This window comes from Tympanuchus pallidicinctus, unplaced genomic scaffold, assembly GCF_026119805.1.
Source record: "Tympanuchus pallidicinctus isolate F22 unplaced genomic scaffold, pur_lepc_1.0 scaffold1, whole genome shotgun sequence".
In the NCBI taxonomy this organism is placed as follows: domain Eukaryota; kingdom Metazoa; phylum Chordata; class Aves; order Galliformes; family Phasianidae; genus Tympanuchus; species Tympanuchus pallidicinctus.
Window position 1 is genome coordinate 53,791,697 of NW_026294618.1, and position 24,695 is coordinate 53,816,391.

General features: G+C 37.3%; 1 protein-coding gene across 14 annotated transcripts in view; it reads left to right on the top strand.

The window, feature by feature from the left end:
- The window catches only part of EYA4 (EYA transcriptional coactivator and phosphatase 4), a 154,490-nt gene that overhangs the window by 118,008 nt on the left and 11,787 nt on the right, over positions 1–24,695 (top strand). For all 14 annotated transcript variants that reach the window (XM_052681935.1, XM_052681856.1, XM_052681880.1 and 11 more), the window contains 5 exons: positions 7,150–7,286; positions 8,344–8,427; positions 16,862–16,951; positions 23,613–23,671; positions 23,777–23,937. In XM_052681935.1, the coding sequence (XP_052537895.1) occupies positions 7,150–7,286; positions 8,344–8,427; positions 16,862–16,951; positions 23,613–23,671; positions 23,777–23,937 (531 nt within the window). The remainder of the gene's footprint in view (positions 1–7,149; positions 7,287–8,343; positions 8,428–16,861; positions 16,952–23,612; positions 23,672–23,776; positions 23,938–24,695) is intronic.

A 24,695-nucleotide genomic window follows, 5' to 3' on the forward strand; every position in this document is an offset into this window, starting at 1 on the left:
ACACTGCCTTCACATGTACAATGTGGTAAAATGTCCGTCTTACCCACTGGCTGTGATCATTTATCAATAGAGTAACGAACTGGATTTTGAACTAGGGTCTGAAAAGGGAAAGTATGCTTTGATCATAAAATCAATAAATTGTGTAATTATTCCTAATTCTCATCATAACAACTGAAAAATCTAACTGAAAAGTTAGACAATAAAGCTGTTGTGTTATAATAACAAATTTGTACAAAGAAGGAAGTACTGTGTAGAAGAGTATAGACAAGGCTTCATACTTCATATAATCTGCTTAAATTCACTAAAATCTTTGGCAAGTTTAATGGCATGAGTTGATTTATTTTTTTCTTCCAGCTGTTTTCCTCTGCTAACTTTAATTTAAAAATGGTGTCTATCTATGCATGCACATGTATCTTGGTGGCATGACATGCTATGGGTATGGAGAGATCATAGAATCATAGAACAGTTTGTTTTGGTAAGGACCTTAAAACCGTCTAGTTCTAACCTTCCTGCCATGGGCACCTCCCAGTAAATAAGATCATACAAAGACCTATCCAGCGTGGCCTTAAACACTTCCAGGAATGAAGCAACAAATTCTCTGGCTAATGCACATGCCATTGTTTTTTGGTGAAAATGCAAATTGTCTCAGAGTGGAATTTTAGGAAGAGAATCTAACAGATATCTTAAGTGAAATTCCAACAGTTGCAAAACACTCACGATAGAGCCAACTCATAATCTACATTTAAAAGTATATTCATATCTGATCTTTATTTCAGTCTTATTCTTCTATATTTTTATTTGAGAAAATCAGACAGAATTTTCCCTCTCCCTTCTTTGTCTCTCCCTTCCATTTTCTTAGAAATTCTGTGTTAATGTATTATGTGTTACAGACTCCCTTGGTATCAAATAGCACTGAAAAAAGAAAGGAATCTTACATAGCTTAAGTAGGTTCAAAAATATTGAAGGCTGCACATCTATGAAACAATAAATACTTTTCTTATTTGTGGACTGTTTAATCCACAAACCATTTTTCCTGTTAAGTAGGTTGTGCATCTGAATTTACAAACCTGCCCACTCATTCCTTATTTCTGTCAAGTGTTGAACTGGTCATGAGACCCTTTGCTGAGAGTGCAACACCCACTTTGAGAATACATGGCATGCCTATGCCCTTGTGTGTCACTGTAAAAATAAATTTACATCAGTGGGATGCACTGACTTGAATCAGAGATTCAGTACACACCATGTTTACTTGCTGTCTAGCACTTGCACTGCTCAATCCTAAGAGTTACTTCATGTAAAACATAAGATTAAACAGTTAGCCACTTCACCCTTCTACTATCTTTGCTTGCTGTTAATTCACATTAACCTCTAATACTCTCCACATATTACAAGGATTTCTTGTAATAACAAAGCTCCATCAGATCAAGATTTCTTTATTTGTTGACCAAGAAAATGAGATGAAAATTGATACTCTCTGCATTACATTCTCTGCTACTCGTAAGAAGTGGCAACGCATTATGTTTCTGGGCTTTGCCTCTATTAAAAAAGAGGATTCTTGGCAAATGTTTGGCTTGTTTGAGGTGCTTGTGGACTTATGATGAGAATTAGGAATATTTACACAATTTATTGATTTTATGATCAAAGCACACTCACTAGGCTTCTGGGATACAGAGAGAGCGACACAAATGAAAGTCTCACTGACAAGAAGTGTCAGTGCTCCCTGTCCCAGTGACTGTAACATTTTCGCCTGGAGGAGGATGCAAACGCACACAAGCCAGTTGTAGTAGCTTTCCATTCCCATTACACATGTCATAGAACATGTTGTCATAGAACACTTGTTTTGAGCTATGCCCACACCTCTTTTCTCTTGCTTAAGTGGCACAGCTGTGTTTTAACAAGAAGGAGGGAATGCTTGTTCCAACTACAGGTGGGAAAAAATGGTCTGGATAGGAAGGACCACCACCGTTTGTAACCGTGGTGTTGTAACTCCCTAACATTTAATTAGAGCTGCTAGAAGGCATGTAAGTCCTCTTGCTGAACCTGAACCAGGATATGAGTATGTGCATGAACATCTGTGATGAAGTGGTCATTCTATGTTCCAGTTTTGACATTTTCCTCTTGTTTTATGAAATCTCAGATGCTGCTCCTACTTCCAGTGAGAGAAAGTTAAGGAGTGGATTTATTAGGCATGTGCTGAATATTGGAAAAGCTAAAAAATTTCAAACATGGCAATAAAATTTCTGTCTAATACGAGCTGCAGTAGGAGCTCTTTATGAAGGGAAGGTTTTCAGTGCTCTTTGGTACTAGAATTTCTCACATTTTTTACATGGCTGAATTTTGAGTAAGTTTTTCTTCTATCAGCATTGACCTGATTTCTAAAGTAAACTGAGAACAAAAAAAAAGCAGTTGCTCCTTTAGTCTGCTGTTGGTAAAAAGCAAATCAAGCAATTAAGCTTACAGTTGTTCAGAAAAACATGCACTAGACTTCTGCATTCTAAAATAGATGCATACCTTGCATTCAAGTAAGAGACAGCTGCTCATTCTGATTTAGAGATTAGTTAATGAAATAAAGTTGGCTCTAAATATCTAGAACTTAGAAGGTACAGTGATTAGTTACAGTACTGATTAATGGATAATTATGCAATCACAATGAGTATGCACCCAAGCAGAAGCCTGGGGCAACAGGTAATGGCTAATGTTAAATGAAACTTGAAGTTATTTATTTCAGTGGTTAGATTATTTCAGAGAAAATTTAGAACAGAGTCTTTTTATATTTTATTTTTGGTAGATTAAACATGGTCATTGAGAACAGATGTTCTAGTACATTACTGTGGATTATTTTAGAAATGAATCTTTGTTGTAAAATGTTGAAATTTTCTAATCTGAAAAAGTTGTGATAAGAATATTAACATATATGTTCAATTATATAGTTTTTGTCTTTTCATAGCTGGAATTTGCTTTGGGATTTTTTTTTTTTTTCACTCTGTTAGGGAATCTGAGAAATTATATTATTGTACATACATCTTGCATACTCAGAACTTCTTTTGAAGAATAGGCTTTTGATGCTTAAGTAATGTGATTCTGAAACATCGTTTTTCTACATTTTTACATTTAGGAAATTAAATTCTGCTGTTCTATTTATGGGGAAAGAACTAAAGTAATGTGACCTTATTGATCTCTCCAGTGCCTGCAGTGTCCTTACTGACATCAACACCATGCTGGGAATAGAAATGATTAGTCAACAAGAACTCTTGCTCTCAGTTGTAAAGGGACAAAATAAAAACACCAACAGAACATTTTTCAATAGACACTATTATTGCTGCTTAATTTCTCTAACTTTTTTTCCCTGATAAGAATTTCAGCTGAAAGAGAAAATTCTACAGAACATATACAATGCTTTTTCCAAATCAGGACAGATGTATCTTGAAGATTGTATCTGGAATAAATTCTCAAACTACTTTTCTGAAGATCTCTTCTTAGCTGTTGCCTAAAAGTTTGGCTGTATTCTGTACAAGCAGAGACACAGATTGATATTGCAACACTGAAGTCATCATGATATAGTTTGAGAACAGAATAGTACTATCTACTTCCACGTGATAGCAGAATAACTTGAGTACTTTTCCAGGAAGGGAGAGAGAAAAAGATTTGATTTCCTCCTGTTTCATGAAGAATCCACTGTCTTCCACTTGGGTGTGCAGGGATTAGTATTCTGAGTCATGAAAGCAAATTTGTCTTTATACTTTATATATATCAGTCATTCATTTAAATGGAAAATGTGCCTTGGAAAGAGCAATGGATTTCAGATATATTCTTCTAGGTATGAGGACTAATCCAAAAGAAATCTCTTCTATTTTATTATGTTGGCCCACAAATTAGGGGATGTTGGTGGTATGACAGTAGAGATTGAATCTTCTCACCAATATTCATTTACATTTTGCTGCAATGTGACCAATGGTAGCAGAGGGGCAGCATGACAGAATGACATCCAACATGGAAGTGCATATGATGCAAAAGTGTACAATTGAATTCCTCAAAAAATGTAATCAATCCACATTCATTGATGACTGCTGAACATTTATGGATACTAAAGAGTGGATGTGAGCACAGTGAGGTAGCAGGTGGTATGTTTCAGCCATGGCAAGAGTGACATGAAAGATAAGCCATTTTCTGGACCGCCAGATGTGACACCATGAAATTAATAGCATCTTGACCAGCTCATCTGTGCACATCAGTGGATTATGACCAGAGAACTGTGTACAGAGCTGAATATCAGCTTGAATGTATTTGAAACAATGGTGGCAGAATTGAAACATTGCTAATTTTGCACCGTGTGGGATCCAGGAATGCTCACACAGGAACAGAAAAAACACTATATGCAAGTTTATCAGGACCTATTTAACCAGTACAGTGCTGAAGGTGACAGTTTCCTGATCACATCATTACCAGTGACAACTCTGGGTGTCACCACTATGAGCCAGAGTCTGAACAGCAGTCCATGGAGTAGAGAGTGATACATGAATTTAAGACACAGCCCTCAGTGGGTAGTGATGTGCACTGTCTTTTGGGTTGAGAAAGGGATGACCAGTCTGGATTTTTTGTAATTTATACAAATGATTAACTTCGATTGCTACATTTGGATGAAGGGCCTGGAGCATCTCCCTTATGAGGAAAGGCTGAGTAACCTGGATCTGTTCAGCCTGGAAAAAAAGAAGTCTGATGGGGGATTTGATTAAAGTTCGTAAATAACTATGGGAAGGTGGGAGACAAATGAATGAGGCCAGACACTTCTCAGTGGTGTTTAGTGATAGGACAAGGAACAATGGCCTAAAATTAGAACATAGGAAGTTCTATATAGACATGTGGAGGAACTTCTTTATGATAAGGGTGACAGAGCACTGGAACAGGTTGCCCAGAGAGGTTGTTGAGGCCCTTCTTTAGAGATATTCTAGATCTACCTGGACACCAACCTGTGCAACCTATTGCAGGGAGTCAGCTTTATGTGGGGAGTTGGTCTCAATGATCTCTTGATCCATTCCAACCTCTGCAGTACTGTGATTCTGTGACACTGACTAAGCTGAAGGATCGATCTCCCAGAGTCAAGCCAGAGAAGAAAACAACTTTTCTCTTGCAACACAATAATGCCAGGCCTCAAGCCAGTTTGAAGACAATGGAGTACGTTGCCAATCTTGGCTGGGCTGTCCTACCACACCCACCACATAGTCAGGATTTGGTGCCTGATTTCCACCTGTTTGGGCCAATGAAAGATGGATTTCATGGGCTACATTTTCCTGACAACATTGTATAGCATCTTTGAAACAGAAGGTCACCTTCACTGGTGGAGGTTTTTATGAGTGCAGCGTGCAAACTCTTATTCAACACTGGAGAAAGTTCAAAGCTAATGGTGGTGACTATGCTGAAAAACAGTTTTTTGTAACTGACAATTTGTTCCATCAAATATTGTTATTGTGCTCTTCATAGCTGTTGTTTTTCCATGAAAATAAGTAGGAGGCATTACTTTTGGAGCAACCTGTGTATATATCATAACCTTGGGCTTGGGAACTAATTTTCTTCTTGTTCTCCACGGTCCTTCAATCTTGAATTCCTTTCTCATAAGAGCTAGAGTTCTTGCTCAGGAATGTGACATTATGGTCTTAAATCTTACTCTTCCAAGAAATACAAGAGTACTTTATTCTAATCAAGATATATAAGTATATCTTCCTAGTATATTTGTTTTAATAATCTTCTATGTAGTTCACTGTGAGGTATAAATAAATGATGGAAGAGGTGAAGAATTTAACTATTGAATTATATTGCACACAGATTCTCAGTTGAGATTGCAGTCTTTTTTTCTTCTTACATCCTTCTAGACTACACTTGTTTTCTTCTTTGTTCGGGAGGGAAAATAAAGTGAATGACTCTGAAGACTGTAGAAACATTTAATCATTTAAGTTGGAAGGGACTTCTGCATACCTTTTGGTTGAGCCAACTTAGATCACACTGCTCGGGACTGTGTCCAGTTGAGTATCTCTGAGGATGGAGAACACATAAGCTCTGTGGGTCTGTCCCTGGGTCTGACCACTCTCTATGAGAATAACTTTTTCTTGTACCTAAGAGGAATATTGGCTAATATTTCTATATTTTCTATAATTTCTATATTTTCCTTCTTGTCCTTTCTCTATAGAGCTCTCTGAAAAGTCCCTCTGCCTTTCCTCCTGTGTGCTCCAGTTCTTCAGCTGTCTTGGTGGCCCTCACCTGGGCTAACTACAGTTTGTTAATCTCTCTGTTATACTTGGGATCCTAAAACTTGTCATTTTTCTAGACATGGTTTTGCATATTCTTAATGGAGCAGAAAAATCACTCTTCTTGATCAACTGGCCACTTCCTCTGTTGCCTGGTGGACCTTGGTGATTTTAATAACGTTTTTTACTAAAAATGTGTACTGTTCAGATCTGATGTCTGACAGATGATTCTTGGGAAATTTATTTTGCAGAGAAGTGAATATCAGACAGTATCTGATAATTACAGAAGGATGATCATACCACAGCAAATATGACTTTATACTTTTTCTGATAGTAACTGGAATATTGCATTTAATAGTGTGACTTTTCTCTGCCAATTTATGTGCAGTGGCAAAGTAGGAAAAAAAAAGTCTACTAAATAGAAGGTGACATGGGAGGAGGAGATAAAACAGTCCTAATAACCTGGTAGGTGGATGAGTACCAGAGGGTGTTCTGGTAAAAGCAACACAGGACTTGGAAATAACTCCAGCTGAACTCTGAACATGGGAAATGAACTACTTTAATTAAAAGTGAATTTATGTTTTGGTAACTCTTTAGTATGATTTCTGAAATACATCTTCCTTGGATCTGTGAATATTTTGCATGTGCTTATGCGTATTTATGTATATGTCTGCACATACCTGCAACATCTCTGCTAACGTTTATAATATTTCCTTTGCAATGTCAAAAGTGTTCACTGCATCTGTAGATTCCTTTTACATGGGAAAAATTGCACATCACTCATTTCATGCAACCAATTTAGGTGCATCCTTAAACTGAGTTTGCATACAGATGTGTCTAGCTTTGGAAAAACAGAGTTTATTATTGAAAAATCTAGCACTAATTTTGCCACGAATGGTTGACTTTACAGGGGAGTTTGACACAGTGCAGAGCCCCTCCACGCCAATCAAAGATCTTGATGAGAGAACATGTAGGAGTTCTGGGTCAAAGTCTCGGGGTAGAGGGCGGAAGAATAATCCATCACCCCCTCCGGACAGTGACTTGGAGGTATGCCTGTAGTAATTGATGAATGGTAATGTGGAGGTTTCTTCTGATGAAAAGTAAATTCTGAAAAGTACAGCTGTGGAAATAGCTTAAGGCATTTTAGAAAACATCATGCACTCCATGTCAGTAACTGAATATAACAGCCATTAGTGGCTGCTTTAACATACACATGCAATGAGACATTACTGTTGTCTATGACAAAGCTAGAAAAGTAAATGTGATTCAGCTTTTCACATTTTAGCTCTAAGATTGTGGATCTTTCAGTTTTTTGTGCAATAGAAACACAGAACTGTGTATGCAAAAAGCTGTTTCTTTTAGTTTTTTGTTTGTTTGCTTGTTTGTTTTTAAATAGGAGATATCAAATATGTTGCTCAGTGTTACTATGTTTATTTAAGAATACAGTACAAATATACAGGATCATCTGGCCATAGCATTTCAATACTTATCCACAGGTCTCTAAGCTGTAGCAAATGTCAGTGGATTTCAGTGAGGCAGCTGACACCAGTGAAGTTATGGTATACTTAAGTATGTGCAATTTTGATGCATCAGTGAAGAAATGCATCTGCCTAATACATGGGGTGATGATGTAAAACACAGGTGACCTCTTAGCAATGGGTAATTATAGTATTATTGCTCTTGCATTAGCAGCATGCAGCCTTAATGTGACATTGGGGAAGGAATCTTGGTGCCCATGTGTGAAGCACTGGCATCAGAGAAAAGTGCTGCCCACCTGCGTGCTGTGCTTCCTGCCACTCACAGCAGGTAGCCCTGGGCAGCCCTGCTGCTGTGTCTTCACAGAACACCCTTGGCACAGCAGAAGACTGACCTTTGCTAGAAGTTTGCTGAGCACACTGCTGCTGCTGTTTGAGCAGCTTAAGCTTTACAGTCCTTCTGCCTTCTTACCAATAGATGCACATATCCTGTTCTTGCCAGTTTTCAGAGGAAACCTGTTTAGTTAAGGTACAATTAAAGTAAGATGACTTTTAGCTGCCCTGGGTGGGAGGTTAGGGGCATTTTGATGTTACTTATTTACTAATATTGTCTCTACTTCTGTTTTCAGCGTGTATTTGTATGGGATTTGGATGAAACAATCATAGTTTTTCATTCGCTGCTTACAGGATCCTATGCACAAAAGTATGGCAAGGTATGTGATCCATGAATTATTTACTGATTCACTGTAACAAGATGTCTAGGCTGTACACATACATGATTTACACATACATGGTTTAAAAATAGCTTGAGTGAAGGGAGAGGAAAAGCATACAGTGAACCCCATTTTCAGAAGGTTGGTGTGAAAAAGTTAAGGGAAGAAATGAGACACAGAATGTAAGCATAGTATATAAAACTAGGCTGAAGCAGATGTTACAAATGAGGGAAGAGTTTATAGAGGAACAAGGATGAGGTTACTGAAGCACATAGGAAGAGATGTTCCACAGACATAATATATTCAATGGGCAACTGAAAACAACTGTCAGTATTTGGATATGTAGAGGAAGAAGTAAGAAATGGGAGCAGTGGGTGAATATACAGCAAAACTGATAAATTAGAAAGAGTAAGACAGCTTAAATGCCAGCTGTAGGTGTTATTCTTTGGTGCTCCAGCTTTTTGCATCTTCAGGCCCATGGCTGGCTGTAAGATGAGTAATGCTAGGGAGTGAATCCCTCTCCCAGTTAGTTGTATTCATCCTCTCTTCTGCAAGGTGATCCAAAAGGCACTCAGGTCACAGAGCAGCAAGCAGAAAAGCAGCAGGAAGAGTGAGGGAGAAGAAGGAGGCAGAGAGAGGCTGGCTGCCACAGCCTGCTGGAGCAGATTTACCCTGCTGAGAGAGCAGTGAGCCCCGCTGGCTGCAGGAGGGGTGTGGGGGGAAAACCAGCATGCAGTCGTGGGCTTCCCAGAGAGGCAGAATTAAATTAGAACATTAGGGCAAATGTATGCTAGGGAGGAAAATAGACTGGGATACCAAAAGTTTTCTAGATTCTGTGCCATTCAAATGTAATTAATATAAAGGTATTTCTTAAGGACATATTTATGTCCATGCTATGCCAGAAGTGCTTGTTTAAAGAGCCAAAACGATCTGCTTGACAGAATTCTGTGAGAGAGAGTATATTAGAGAAACACTTTCCACATCCAACCTCCTCAGCCAACTGGCTAGAAATTTCCAAAGCCAGAACCTGTATATTATAATCACTGATGGGCTGTGTTTCATGACAGGTCCTCCATGTTTCAAGACAGCTGTTTGTGGTTATTAAAAAAAAAAAAAAAAAAAAAAAAGCTTAAGGGGAAGCTCACAGGCCTGGGCAAAAATCTGATTTTCTGAAATCCTAAGATAAGAGTATTTATTCATGTCTTGTGCAGAATATTCCTGCTTGTATTGCAGCTTCGTGCTGCCAAATCAGTGTGCATTTCAGTACACTGTCAAAAACTTCTGCTGTTTTTCAAACACTGTAACAACTGTAACTTTTTCAGTACCATTTCTAATTTTTTACTAGTAAATCAAGAGAGAAACCTAGCTGAACGGGAACATTTGTATCACTTGTGAGTGCAGCTGATAGACTGCCTCAGCACTTGCAGCAATGATGTCATTTCTTTCATCCCCTCCTCATGTGAATGTGCCCATAGGACGTTTCTGTCTTGTAACGCCTCACATGCTATGTAAGCAAAGCCTGATTAAACTAGTACATAGTTTTAAGAATAAGAGTAGATCTTTTATTTTTAATTCACAGGCACTTACAGGTAACTTTGTAAACTGTTTTAGAGGTAGCTACAGAAGTGTAATTCCTCTTGGTTTCTCACTTTGCTATGAGTGTATTTGGGAATATCCCAGTATCACTGTTTTTTAAGAACTCCTCTGTTACAAGAGGAAATAGTTTCAAACTTAATGAGAATAGATTTAGGTGGGATGTAAGGTAGAAGTATTTTGCAGTGAGGGTGGTGAGGCACTGAGCAGGTTGCCTAGAGGGGTGGTGGATGCCCCATCTTTGGAGACATTCAAGGCAGGCTGAAGGGGGTTCTGAGCAACCTGATTTAGCTATGCATATCCCTGTTCATTGCAGGAGAGTTGGACTAGATGAGCTTTCAATGTCCCTTCCAACTCTAAGGATTCTATGATTCTATAATTCTATAATTGACACTCCATAAATAGTCCTTAGAAACAGTAATGGCATATTAACTGCCAGTAGTATTGACAGCAAATAAAATTGGCTTGTATAACCCATGAAAAACTCAAGGGCAAGTTAAATTAATGTAGTTTTACTGCTGAAACCAGCATTAGTAAAGAACTGTCACAAATAACCATGTACTGATAAGCAACATCCATACAAGCTGGGAAATGTACTCATTTCCAAAGACTGTAAAAGAAAAATAGCAGACTTTATGTTTGCTTTTTTTCCCCTACAGTAACTACCTTCAACATATTTATAAAGAGCTTATTAGGAAAATACGTTGCAATATGTATGTTGCTGACTGCAACAATAGATGAGGGCAGTAAGAAAGGGAATACAGAGAGAGCTTACCCTGAGTAGGCGTTAGCTTTCACATGTCACAGCAGTGTTGCCTAAAGCTGAGATGTGTCTGAGCCTAAGTGCCTATGAGTTAGTTGCGGGAGACGGGAAAGACAGCACAGCTAGACCTCAGTCAGCTCCTGGTGCATGACCCTGGCAGATACGACCCTTATCTTTTCTGTGTGTGAGGTTCATCCATAAACAAGGTCTTAGTCCACACTGATGTCTGGAGTGTTATGAGAATGAGATTGCTATGAAGATAAATTGTCCGTGAATTATGAGGTTCTCAGTGGAAGTCTTGTGATCACATTGGTCTTTCAGTAAGTGCTGGAGGAGCAGTTATTCCTACAGGGTACCATAAAATGCTGATTATTTGTTCTCTGTTTTATTTAATAATAATAAAAAAAGGTATAATGTCATACAGGTACACAGCTGTGCATATGTATTTTTTTTTATTTGTATTTTGTGTAACTTGATCAATTTACTCCCAAATGAGAAACAACAAAAACAAACAAACAAACAAACAAAAATAACACTGATTTTCACCTTTCTCTGTATTTAAAAATTCAAAATGAGATTAGTTAGTCTTTAATGGAAACATTGCTTTAAAGGGAAGGTATCTGTTTATACCAAGTATGCTCACTTTTACTTTCAGACATTGAAATGCTGTATTTAGAACCATTGCAAATACATAGACAGGCAAAGATATTTGCCTTCAGTTCTCTATCATCTATTTCTTGACATGTAAGCTTTCATTCTCATTTTTCAGTAGCTGTTTACCTTTACAGTGAGTGGGCAAAACAAAAATATTAAAAAATGAGTATTTTAGTCTCCGCTCCATGCATTTCTGTCTGTGCACGGAGTGCAATATGTGGTGAGGGCTGTCATGCTGTTATAGCCAGAGGGAGAGACCAGGAAGCTGCTGTCTTTTACCTATGCACCAATAGAGTATAACGTTGAACTCCACTGAAGGGGGATAGATTTGGCCAGAGGCTGTTCTATGTATCACTTTAAAATATTAAGATATAAAACCTATTCAGAGAACAATTCTCTGGCTGTTTTCTCTCTCTGGAGTCCCACTTGACTTTTGGTTAGTTTATCAGACTAGGTCCTAGGTAATGCAAGAAGAGAATACTTGCATACTATACCTCTGTTAGTTTTCAACTTTGCTACTTTCCAGTGGTAAAAAGTAGCTCTCAGTGTTCATCTCATTTGCTCATCTGCTTTGTACTTTTTAAAACTGGTACATTTCTATTTTTAATTACTTACTGCAGTAGTAAATCATGAACATTGGCATTTGAGCTGTTATATGTGTGGCTGATGATGGTTTTCGCAGCTGAGCACCAGTTGGCAGATACACTCTTCTACAATGCTGAACTCTTAAGCAAGGATTTGTTGATGTGACAGGACATGTGTTAGATGTCGTCATCTATTAAAGTTTATGAGGTACATTCTTATTCCCTGTGAACAGCGTGTATTCTTTGTTCTATTATATTCCAGTTAGTCTTGCTGACTTACGGCTGATTAAGCAGGAGTTTTTCTTCCTTGGAGCATGTATATTTCATTCATTTCCTCCAGGTCAAACCAGAGGTCAAGGATGCCCAGATAAATGCCATGACTTAAAGTGTAACTGGTTTAAAAAATGTGAAAGATGACCATTGCCCTTGAGAGGGTGAGAATATGACCACCAAGTGCAAATATCACAACAAAACCACATTTGCTGATCGCATTGTGACATTTTGATAGAATTGCTAATGAAATGAAGTTGCCAGGGAGGCCACATTAACCTTGTAGACTTCTCTGGAATGAGCTAAGAGGTTTTTTATTGCTCATTCTCTGCTTGTCCAGGCATTAAACAGAAGAAGGTTGTCACCATTAGTACACATTATGACACACTCAAGTACACTCATAAACATGCTTTCGTCTCTCTATATTAATCATGTATCTCTCATGACTTCCAGTTGTGCTCTCCATTCACTCCCTCATTGTCTGAGACCTCTGAGTCCATTTTCCTACTGCCTTCTGGAGAGCACGGAACAGAAACTCCTTGTGGAGTACGTGAGTCTTCCTTCATCAGCGACCAGATATGATTATTAAGAGATGTATTCTCTTCCTCTGTTGCCACCTACATGAAACTCCCCTGGGGATGAGCATCCCCTATAGGACTTTGAGACCTGAACTTAAATGTGAGATTATTATGTAATGTTAAGGAAGAGTCTTTTAGCTAAAAATATCAGAATTTAACTTAAGCATTTCCACTTTTTCCAGAGGTCGCTTCTGTTGTCTGTTCAGGACAGCCATCCATTGAAAATCTATTCTTGTAATATTATTCACATGTTTTGCTTGTTTGCTTGCTTGCTTATTTTTAAGGCTTCTTGCGTACAAATTCATGCTAAAATGAATCTACCTGACTATTTACCAATTTCTTATTCAAGGATTTGTGTAAAAGTTTAGTGTTTTTGCATTTTTTTCAACAGAAATAAAATTATTCTGAACATTTTGTGCTAAAAGCAGACCTTCCAACATAATATTAAACAGTTTTCTTCTACTAATGGCCACTGAGCATTTGGGTCTTTATTCAAGCTACTTTTCTCTTGAACAAAACACATAAATATTGGGTCTCCCAGGATATTTTTACCTACTCTCCCAAAAGACATTCCGGTGGATGGACCTGTCTAGTAGAGAAGTCCACAGATAGTCTGGCTCCAGTTTAGAGCCTTCATACTAACATAACTGAAGTAATTTGCATTTTGGTAGACAGAGGTTCTGTAACTGGTCATTTCCTTTGCATGCTAGTGATATCTGACTGAAATCATGCCTCTGACAGCCAAAAAATTGTGTTTCTTTATTCTCTAAATTATCTGGGGAAAACTTCCAGGCTTTATTATTATTATTATTATTATTGTTATTGTTATTTCCGCTTTTGTGTATGCTTTGTGCAGAAGCAACATTTTGGCAAAAGTTCAGTCTGCCTTTTATTCAGTTTCTCAATTTGTTGTGCTCAAATCTCTATCGGCTGCACATTTCTCTCTTTCTTTTCAACTCTTATTTCTTCGTGCTACTTTGAGTTGAAAGACAGTAAAATAAAGATTGAGATGTTCTTCAAAAATCACAAGATCCTGACAAATTTGCTTCTTCTATTTTTTACATTTGAAGGGGTGGACTTACATGGCAAGAGATAGAAATTGGTGTATAATTCTTGTTAAATGGTTGCAGTGAATGTTTGGGCAAATTTATCAATTGAGACTTCAATTCCAATTACTCTTCTCAGCAGTTGTTGCTGGGAGATCCCAGACTGATCTCATGCTACGCTGTAATGGAATCTCTTTGCTTTATTTTATTTTACATACAGTACCTAGCAATATCCTCCACATGCTTTTTTCAAAACAGAAATGTAGGAAATCTCATTTTAACAGTAATAAAGTTAGGCATAGTTGGTTACAAAAATGCTACTAATAAGAAAATCATGAATGCTATGTTACATTTATGTCTCAACTATACTGGGCAAGGCAGGAAATTGTGATACATATTTGGTAGTTTCTATAAAAATAAATTGGATTATAATGGAATATGTTATAGCATATTTCCGCATTTCAGTCCACTTCTACCCAGGAAGGGGAAAAAAGAGAGCTGAGAATCAAAAGTCTAAGATTCCAGTCTTGGAAGAACTCCAGTGAATACCTTAACTCACATAAATAATAATGAATTACCACCTGTGCATAAAGTTATGCACATGCCTTACTGTTCATAGGATTGAGGTTAAAAAACATTGCAAAACTTCTTTATTATATTGTATTTAAGGACAAGAACATAATTTTCTGTGCAGAGAAAAAAATGTAAGAGAAAAGAGAGAGAAACATATGTTTATATGTGATGACATTTTGATAAAAGCATTATGACTTGATGAGGAATCTCATGAGTCCAGACTATTTTTGTGATTTGTGTTCTAAGTATCTTACATGAGTTTTTGCAAATCTGTTAATGTGCATACTTTAATCATCCCATTGGATAACTGACCTTTACGTTTGCTGCTGCCCTCACCCACATGGCTTTCAAATCTGTGGAATATGACTGCAGTAGACATAGGGGATTAAGTTATGTTACTAGACACTGCATTTAGTTTTACTTCTGAAAGGTAGTCTAGACCAGTTCAAAGGTCAGCAAAGAAATATTTCCTTTCACTGCCTGAGAATTAGATCTAACTTTGGATCATTACAATTTCTTACACACTATTCTCCTCTTTAAGTCTGACTTTTTCATGAGCAAGGGTCAAAATATGTCTATGTTTCAGATTTTGCCATTAGTTTTTATGTGCTTCAGGGCAGAAGCCATCTTTTATTCTGTCTTGGAGTAATGGGCATCTGATCCTGATTGGGAAGACTTTGATCCTAATACTTAGAAATGATCATTTGAAATTTTGAGTATTGGGATTTTATTGTTTTTGTCAGATAAGAACATATGGGTAAAATTTTAAACCTGTGAACTCAAAGCATGTAACAAAATATTTCTAAAAACTCACTACTGGCAATCAATTTAAGGTATGAAATTTAGGTTTTGTTTCTTAATGAAATGAGAAATCATATTCACTTTAGAAAACCATTGTTGTATCTTAAGCATACAAAAGTTATCTGAACCTGAAAAGTGCAAGAGTTAATTAAAGCAGTGGAATAACTAATTACCAGCTGTCAGCAAGTCATCAAAAACTATACTGCATGTGTTCTTATCCTTAAGCGTAAGACAGTGTAACTTGCATTACCCTCTTTCCTAGCTAGCCAAGCAAAGTCAAATTAATTACCTTACGTTTGCTGCATGCTGAAGGCTCCCAGAGAAACCGCTATTTCAGACCAGGAAAATGGTGGTATTTTGCTAATATTGTGTGATTTGATACTGTGAAAACTGACCTACAACCAGATAAAAATATTTTGAATGACTCCCATCTGGGGGTAGGAATCCTGTATCTCATAACAAATGAAGGGATGATCTGTAACAGTCAAATTTGCATATGCTTTCCCTCCACTTTGGACCACCTAAGGAATTGTGCCATAGATTGTAGATGCGCTGAAGAACATGTAGAAGAACACTTGCAGGCACTTTGCAGAATACCTGCAATAAAATCATAATGGAGATCAAGGAAATTCATCAGTACCTGCACAGAAGAAGAGTAAATATTGAGAATGGAAAGGTTTGTGGATGAATACTGGAGCAGCAGCAAGTATGGGAAAGAACTGATACATATAGGCATAAGGATAGGTAAAGCAGTGATGATCTATGTAAAGTGAAATTTAGTTTGGAAAAATGAGCGAGGGTTCAGATGCAGACTGCCTTCTATATTTTTCTGGAGTAAAAATACCAGAAATTGAAAAGACCTTGTAAATCATTATTTCCTATTGAAGTGTAAGGATAATCACTTACAAAAAAATAATTTGGTAGAGATTGCTACCTTTCCTAGCCCAGTTTAACATTGATGAGGACTCCTAGGTATCCAAAAATTGGAAGACAAACGAAACAATCAGAGGAATTGTGCAGTGGGCCAGGTAGCACATGGAGTAATTCGTTCTAGCCTCTGCTCTTGATAGTGTGTGGGCTCAAAAAAGTTAGTTATTGCTCCCTGGCTGTTTTGTTTTTTTTTCTTCCTACAAATTGACAGTCAAGATAATTGCATATTTTTATAAAAGATTCAGGGATGAAAAATGTAGTATGTTCTTATTATAATAAATATTATTCTCCTTACAGATGTAATTTGTGAGACATATCTTCCCTGTTTACAGCCTTATTTTTTCAGCTTTCCATTAGGCTACCAAATTTTCCCCTTTGACATAGTTTAGCCAGTTTACAAATGCCTTGACATTCTAGGAAGTTGTTGTTTCAACATGCCTAGCTCTCCAAATATTCTCACACACATTCAGCAAATTCTTCCTATAGTGTTATATTAAAATAGCTTAATGCTGAAATAATTTTAGAGAAAGAAAATTGTTGCAGTGTAAATTTTTCAAAATAGTTTGTATACAACAAATTTTGAAGTAACTGTGATATAACTTAAGGTATGTAAATAGCTAATCTGACTTTCTGTTTTTTAAGGATCCACCAATGGCGGTGACCCTTGGACTGCGAATGGAAGAAATGATTTTTAATCTTGCTGATACACATTTATTTTTTAATGATTTAGAGGTAAGAATCAAGGGAACATAAACACTGTTACACCTGGGGTGTCAACACAGTGGTTTTACTGTGCATTAATGCTTATTATGTGTGGTGCTATATGCTGTTCCAGAGAACGTCATATGCTAATCACGGAGAGATGTCTGTGAAGTCCTGTGGCAACAGAGTCCTTCCATGAAATTGAGTGAAAGGGGTGATTTGGAAGCTACGCCTTCCTTTCTAGGATAGATCTTTGTCTTAAGGCAGTATTTTCAGTGCCCATGGATTTGGTGTTGTCTGCTATGATTTCCAGGAGAGGGATGTATGTGTCTCCCATTCTTTCTCTTGAAATTCTCTGTATTTGCTTTGAGTTGGTGGCATCATCTCAACCAAGCGACTTCATTCTTCTCTTTATGTTCGCAAGTAGCTGTTTGACTGCATGTCTGACTTTCTTACTCAAAGTAAGAATATCCTTCATTTACTTCAAAGTCTGCAGAATTAGAGAGGTGTGACTATGGTGGATTTATTCATCAGTGTTGTCTCTAATGCCACACAAACTGAGAACACAGTCTCAGTTTTCTTCTGATCATCAGTTCCAAAGTCTTGCTGTTATAATAGAGGAGCATATGGTAGGCCATCTTCTTCTCTTCTCTGTTCCCCAAAGAATACTGTGAATTTCAAGTCAAATATTATAGACAGGAATGGCTCATTCTGAAAAATGCTGAAGTGGTTTATGAAATCTATATCCGTCTCAGTTTCCATATCAACTAACAGAGACACTTTTCTGAACTCTGTTAAAAAGTTCCTTCATTTATTTATTTTTAAGTTTAAAAGACTGAAACTGTTCAGCAAATCAATCCAAATCAGCAAACCAAAACGTAAGGGTTGAAGAGAACACAGGGTTATATCAGCTTTCTGAGTCCAAAGACTGAAATCACCATATATACATATATTTTCATTACACTTTTAGTTACTTTCCCAGTGATTTCATTTATATTCCTATATTCCTTTCAGAGACTGGAAGACTTTCAGTAAGCCATGCTTAATAACATAAGTATTAGTTTGGGTTCTTCACTGACTATCCCATGCACTTGATTGACACTTGCCACCAAGTTTCTGGAAGCCTCACATATGTATGAGTGTGGTCAATTCAGACATAGCTTCTGCATATCAAATCCTCTTAACTATCAAATGTTGTAAAAAAGCTTGTGGCTTTTTTTTTTTTTTTAAATCTTTTTCTTATTTCTTTTCCTTCCAGATAAAAGGGGAAAATCTAGAAAGAAGTTTCCATCCAAAATTTTTGATCTGACAGGCTTTCAAATTTTCAGAGTGTAGTGTGTCACATCCTGACAATGTGAAGCCTCCTGGTTGCCTATCATTTCTTCCTGAGGTAACCAGGCAACCACACGTTTTGTCACAAGATACCCGGGGTGTGCCATTTGGCATCTGCTCAGAAAAGGGGGGGACCTTCAGCTGGGGAGTGACCACTGTGGATCACTTGCCTGTTGGAAGCATGCAGATGGACCGCCAAAGGGGCAACTGCCTGGGGTGCAGACCCATTGACAGTGCTTCACAGTCATTTCATTTCTGCCCAGGAGTCCGTATCTGCTAACGTGGAATGTGACAGTCTTACAGCTGTGGTTTTTTGTTGTTGTTGTTGTTTTTTTTAATTTATTTTGTGGAACAGATGGCAGGTGAAAAACAACTTTTAAATTGAACCGCAGGCATTTCAGACCTTCCTCTGATCTATATCAGTTGTTGTTTTGCTCAGAGTGGATCTCAGAGTTTCCTCCATGGTCAGATATTTTGCCACTGATGACAACAGGAAGACTTTGAGATCTAGTGTAAAATGCCAGAGAAAGGTCTCTGGTGAGTGATCACAAAAAATGAGGATAATTGAGATTTCTCCATTCACTGAAGTCTTTGTTTCTTAGTGTGTACTTCCTTTATTCTTTTTTCAGCTGCAGGAGTAGCAAAAGCAAAGTGTACCAGGATGAGGTTCTTTGTCCTGCCTTGCAGATCTCATTTATTCTCAACAATTTTCAAGTCAAGAAACAGATCTACTTCACCTTATACCTGTGCCGTACTTATTCTTTCCAGCAGCAGACATATAAGAAAGTAAAACCCTGGATATTCCTTCACCAGTTGGTGTTTTATTGCAGTCTAAGTGAGTCATCACTTGACAATGCAAGTGCATTCGGTGAACGTTCTCTTTCTGGTGCCCTGTACCGAGGTTGGATTCCAAATCAATTTTTCAAAGCATTGCTTAAATTTCTTTTTAGCAGACCTTTACCCCTGTACATTCAGATTTCATGTGGCACCCAATGAACTTTAAGCCGTTCAGTAGCATGTGCCCAGATTTCTTCAAACTTGTGCTGAGTTCATGGATTAGATCAGCAAAAAGGAGCTTCCACCTCTTTATATACTTGTCTCGCTTGTAGCCATTGAAGCTTCATTCTGTTCTCTACTTATTTTCTTTGTAGTTCTCAGGTTCTGCTGCCACAGGTGACTTGCAAATCTTGATCACCACATTGTGTATATTCTTCATAGGATGGTCTTAATATCCTGTGCAAAAAGTCTTACTCCAGTTCCTTTCAGAGCTTGAACAGTATCCAAAGAGTATTCAATGTAAGATATATCAAAGAATACTAATTGCAGACTCTTTTTAAGAATTTTTTAGAATTTTTAGATTGTATTAAAACAAATTTTCATAAGCAATTAATTCTTCTTGAGCCCAGAATTCAGCTTTGTTTCAAAAACCAACTCTATTATAAGATTACCAAAACTCCAAGATTACCAAAACTCCAAGAACTTTTTGTTCTGATATGAACCATGTGCACAGATTTTCTTTAGCAAATAAGATAGGAAAATAACTTTGTACTTGCAAGCATGGTATCATGTACCAATGTACACAGAGATATCCTTTAATATATAGATGAACAGATCTGTCTATTCAAATATGTTTACAGAACACATGGCCTTTTCTGAACACTAAATATTGCAGAGTATCTGCAAGATGACTGAGTGATGAATTCTGAGCATTCCCCAGTTCTGTCTTTCTCCCTCCGTCCCTCTTTCTGTCTTCCTCCCTCTGTCCTCCCCTAGGTAATGGGAGGTTGGTGCTGATCTGCTTATGGTCATGGCTACCAAGGCATAAAACCTTTAGTTCTTACTGGGGGAAGTGAGATAGGCCATTTATTCAGTAGACAGATTACTTACCCTTTTTCTATCTCCCTTTTCTAGTGCCGAGCCATCAGGTCTCACACCTTCTTTCTTACATCCTCATCCCACCATAAACCACATGTCACTGGACGTGATAACTGTAATGTACTAATGAAGACAGATTCCTTTAGCATTGACGGCAGTCATTTCTTTGAATGGTCTTAGCTCTCCTTTTTTCCCTTTCTTTCTTGGTTACTAGCACTGCATACCAAGCTCTAGTAATAACAACCAAGTTATTGAAAGTTATCACATACAAAAATAAAGTTTTCCTTCCTCTATGCAAATGTGTCTCATTACAATGACTGCTGATGCAGAAATTCCAATCTGTTGAGACATTCCCTGCTGACCCAGTAACCCATGTCCTAATCAGCCAAGCTGTAGTTTTATTTCAGGCTAGGCTGTACTCCAGATATTTCATTCTCAGTGTATAAATTTTACTTAGCTTGAGAAATATCACTTGGGAGGGCAGTTGGTATTTTGCCATGAAAATAGGAGTCTCGTGCTTTAGAAAGTTCATGTGCCTAAACAACGTTTAGATCTGGGACTAAGCTCAGTAACAGTATCCAGTCTAAAACATTCAGTTCTCAAGCAGGTAAGGAATAAATGGTAGTTTCTGTCTTTATCTCAGTATTAGTTTTATGACAACTTTCAGAAATGTTGGTAGAACGTACTATGCTCACACAAAAAACATTTTCTTCACTTCTCAACCATGAGTCTTCAAGCTCTATAATCCCCTTCCACTGTCTAGAATAATGAAGGAAAAATATATTTATTTCAAATAAACTGAATTACATTTCTATTTGTATGGTAATCCTACCATATTTTAAATAGGATTTTGTGAGCTGCATTCAGATATAATTTAAATTGGTATTGCTTCAAGCAAAAGCCTGTTATATCTAGATTCCTTTCCTATACAATTAGTATTAGGAAATAAATCTTTCTTAGCTTTGACCTTGCACTGACAGAAAGCCACTGTGGGTTGAGTATAGAAAATACTGTAGATGCTGCAAAAACCATTTTACCTTAACATTTAAATTGACAGGGAGCCTTTCCTTCCTCCCTGCAACTGTTTGGTCTATTTTACAAGCAATTGAGATCTAGTATTGAACCACCAGTTTTCTGAATCACTTGGGAAGACTATAAAACTGTCTCCTATTTGCTTGCCTATTTTTGTGTTTTCTTTTTCACACTGGAGAAGGGAATTTGCAAAATGTAAACATATTACTTGAAGTAAATAAGAAGACAAAATAAAACGATGCAAAGAGTGAGGGGCACATAAGTTTGCTGTTAGTCAGGAAGCAAGTATTGCCAGACTGCTGAGGACATGAGCAATAGATCTGAGAGGAGAAGAGGAAAAGGAAGAAGGGGGAAGCTGAGGAATGCTGTTAAATTCAGTCCTTTTATGTGATTGGAAACTTAGTGACCTTACTGCAGGAACAAGAGGCAAGCAACCAGATAACTGCATGTTCTCCTATTCTTCTGTTGCTGGAGTCAATAATCTAATTGTGAGATAAAAAATACCAGCAAACTGCTGAGCCTTTGCCACCCACTCATATTAAACTTAATAATTAAATTGTCTGCGGAACAGTTATCTGCAATTTTCAAGGCTGGAACAATATAGCTGAATGACTGAACAAAACCCAAACAGCTCAGACAGCCCTTGTTATCCATGAAGACGCCTGTGTGCCCTCCAATTAATCAGTACATGTGCAAATCCACAGGACTGATTTTCAAACTTTTCTAATTATCTTATGCTTTGACCAGTTCCAGTGAAAGGTGGTTAGGAAGCCAGATACTGCTCAGATATTGCAAAATATTAAGATATTTTTTTTCCCAGTGGGACTTTTTGTCTGATTTTTGAACTCCTTTCCTACACTGAATGGAATCCAGTTGCATTTTTTCTTGAGTGTAAATAATAAATAGGGATAAAGAAACAAATTTTTTATTTCAACTGCCACTTCTCATTTTCTTTCTCTTTTCATCTGCTATTTACATCCAAAAGCACCTTCTTTAAAATATTCTACAGCTTAAGATAATCTCTGCAAACAGAGCCAACAAATTTTATTTCTCCAGTGGGGAGAAGAATGATTCATCCGTTTATCTTCCCTGAATGCAGGTCTTTCATGCTTGTCTTGATGGACTAAGTCAGATGAGCAGACTTTGACCACTCATTCTTTTGGTCTTGACACTAACATGATTGCTGGTTTCTATGTGCTTATTTTATATACTAATTGATATTTTGAAAAAATAACTTCACATGGATAAAATTCTACTGAAGTTTTCATTGAGTGCAAAGCAAACAAAACCTTGGACAGAAATGGTAATTTGCCAAAATCATGCTCCCTGAGTAAATTCTAGGAACTCATCGTACACACAATTGGAAATCACCTCTCTGCTCAGAGTTATCCTTCATCTGGTAGCTTAGCACTAATACTCAAATGAGATTTGAAAATCAGGATTATGTACTGCTTTTTACTGGAGGTTTGAATTAAGGTTGCATGTTGGCAATATTATTTGAAGTGGATAAATCTGATGGCTCTACTCAAAGCATAAAACTGCACTTTGAAAGTTCAGCCATATTTTGTCTTAGTGGTGAGACTAAATTATCTGTAAACCTTAACTGGGGAGTCATTTTTAAATACATTCCTGAACTTTTTCATGAATAAAATTAGGATCATGCGAGAGTAGCTATTTAAAGTATTTTAAAAAAAAATGTCTTATACAGAGAAAATTCTGTGGGCACTGAATTTCTGGTGTGTCTTTTGGGAAAGGTTATTAATTACAGCAACTTCAGAAAATGTTAAGACTCATTGCATAATTACTTATTTATTTATTTGAGCTTCCCCTACATTTACCTGTTTTTCTCTGTAACTGTTGCGCAGAAGAGGTACCGAATTATAAAAACAGACTGAAAGGGAGTTCAGATTTACAGGTACCTTGGTTTCCTGGAGTTATTTGCATCTCTCCAAAACCAGGAAATAGCGCATTTCTCCAGGTCTGCTTTGATTATCTTTGATTTCTTAGCCAAAGACATTCAGATAAATCGAGACAGGAATATGATAAGCATTCAAATTCCTGAAGACTTGCTCGACATTTCTAGTTTTTAGGGAACAGGGAAATATAGTTTCAGTGATTTTGGAATATCGATATGCTAGAGAGATGGAGACTTATAATTGCTCTTTTTTTTTCCAATTAAAATAATTGTTATTGGAAGAAAAAAATTACAAGGCACTTTTTTAAATACCTATTTTAACTGATTGGTTCAATGTAGTTGAAATTTGTGGGTTTTTTTTTTTTTTTTTTTTTAAGAAACTGATGATGGTATGAAGCTGTAAGTGTACATATGCTGCCATCTTCTGGTAGAGTTAGTGGCCTGCAACAATCATTTCTTCAACATCTGTACTGAGCATATATATGGTGAGCATAGGCTTCTTTAAAATAATTTATCTTTTGATGTTTTTTTCAACAGGAATGTGATCAAGTTCACATAGATGATGTTTCTTCTGATGATAATGGACAAGACCTAAGGTAAGATAGAGCATTTGCTTCAATTTTTCTCTACAAAGATTAAATAAATTGAGCATTTACAGGAATACATTGTATTTATTTTTGCTGTATTTTGGGTGTTTGCAGTACCTACAGTTTTGCAACTGATGGCTTCCATGCAGCTGCAAGTAGTGCAAACCTTTGTCTGCCAACAGGTGTAAGAGGAGGGGTTGACTGGATGAGGAAGCTGGCTTTCCGTTACAGAAGAGTAAAAGAGTTGTATAATACTTACAAGAACAACATAGGAGGTGAGTTTAATTGTGAAAAACGATTTAGAATGCTGATAAGGTTCATCTATGTGGCAGTAAACTCCTGCCAAGTCGAAGTGCCTTTCAAACCACAGACTGAAATGAAAGTAATCTGACTGGACCTTGGGCAATTAAAAGCTCCTGACTGTAAGGACAGATCCAGTGTTATGCCACTGTGCAGGAGAACCAGAGCCAGGGAAGCAGGGCAGGCTTTTGTTTAACTTGTAGAGAGCCCACTTGTCTCATTCAAGTCCAGCACAATTACACCTACCTCCTCTTGACTTACTGATTGATTAAGATGCTTATTTTACTTCAAATAAGCTGTTATTCTAGAAAAGAGGAAATTTTAAAATTTCCACAGCACAGAGTAGCTCTGGGTGGCACTCTTTTCCATTCTACATTTTCAAGATCTGTTTGGCAACAACACACTGCTTAATTCTTTGCACTACACCTGCTATTCTTTTTTCACTAGGGGAAGCAGGAAACATCTAGCACTGCCATATGACTAGCTCTTTTTGTTATCTTTGTTGCTTACACAGCTAATTGTGTTAGCAAGAAATCCCAGCCTCACCTGGGACAAAAGCTTTCCTGTTCCTGCTTTCATTCACGGACTCTCTCATGTCAGTGGCAGCAGGCTTTTAGGAGATCATAACAGCAGAACTCCAAGAATCTGTTTTGGAGAGTCCTGTGTAACTTGTAGAGGTAGGTAACCCTATTCTGAGGAATCTCCCAAGAAAAGACTGTGAGGTCAGGAAATA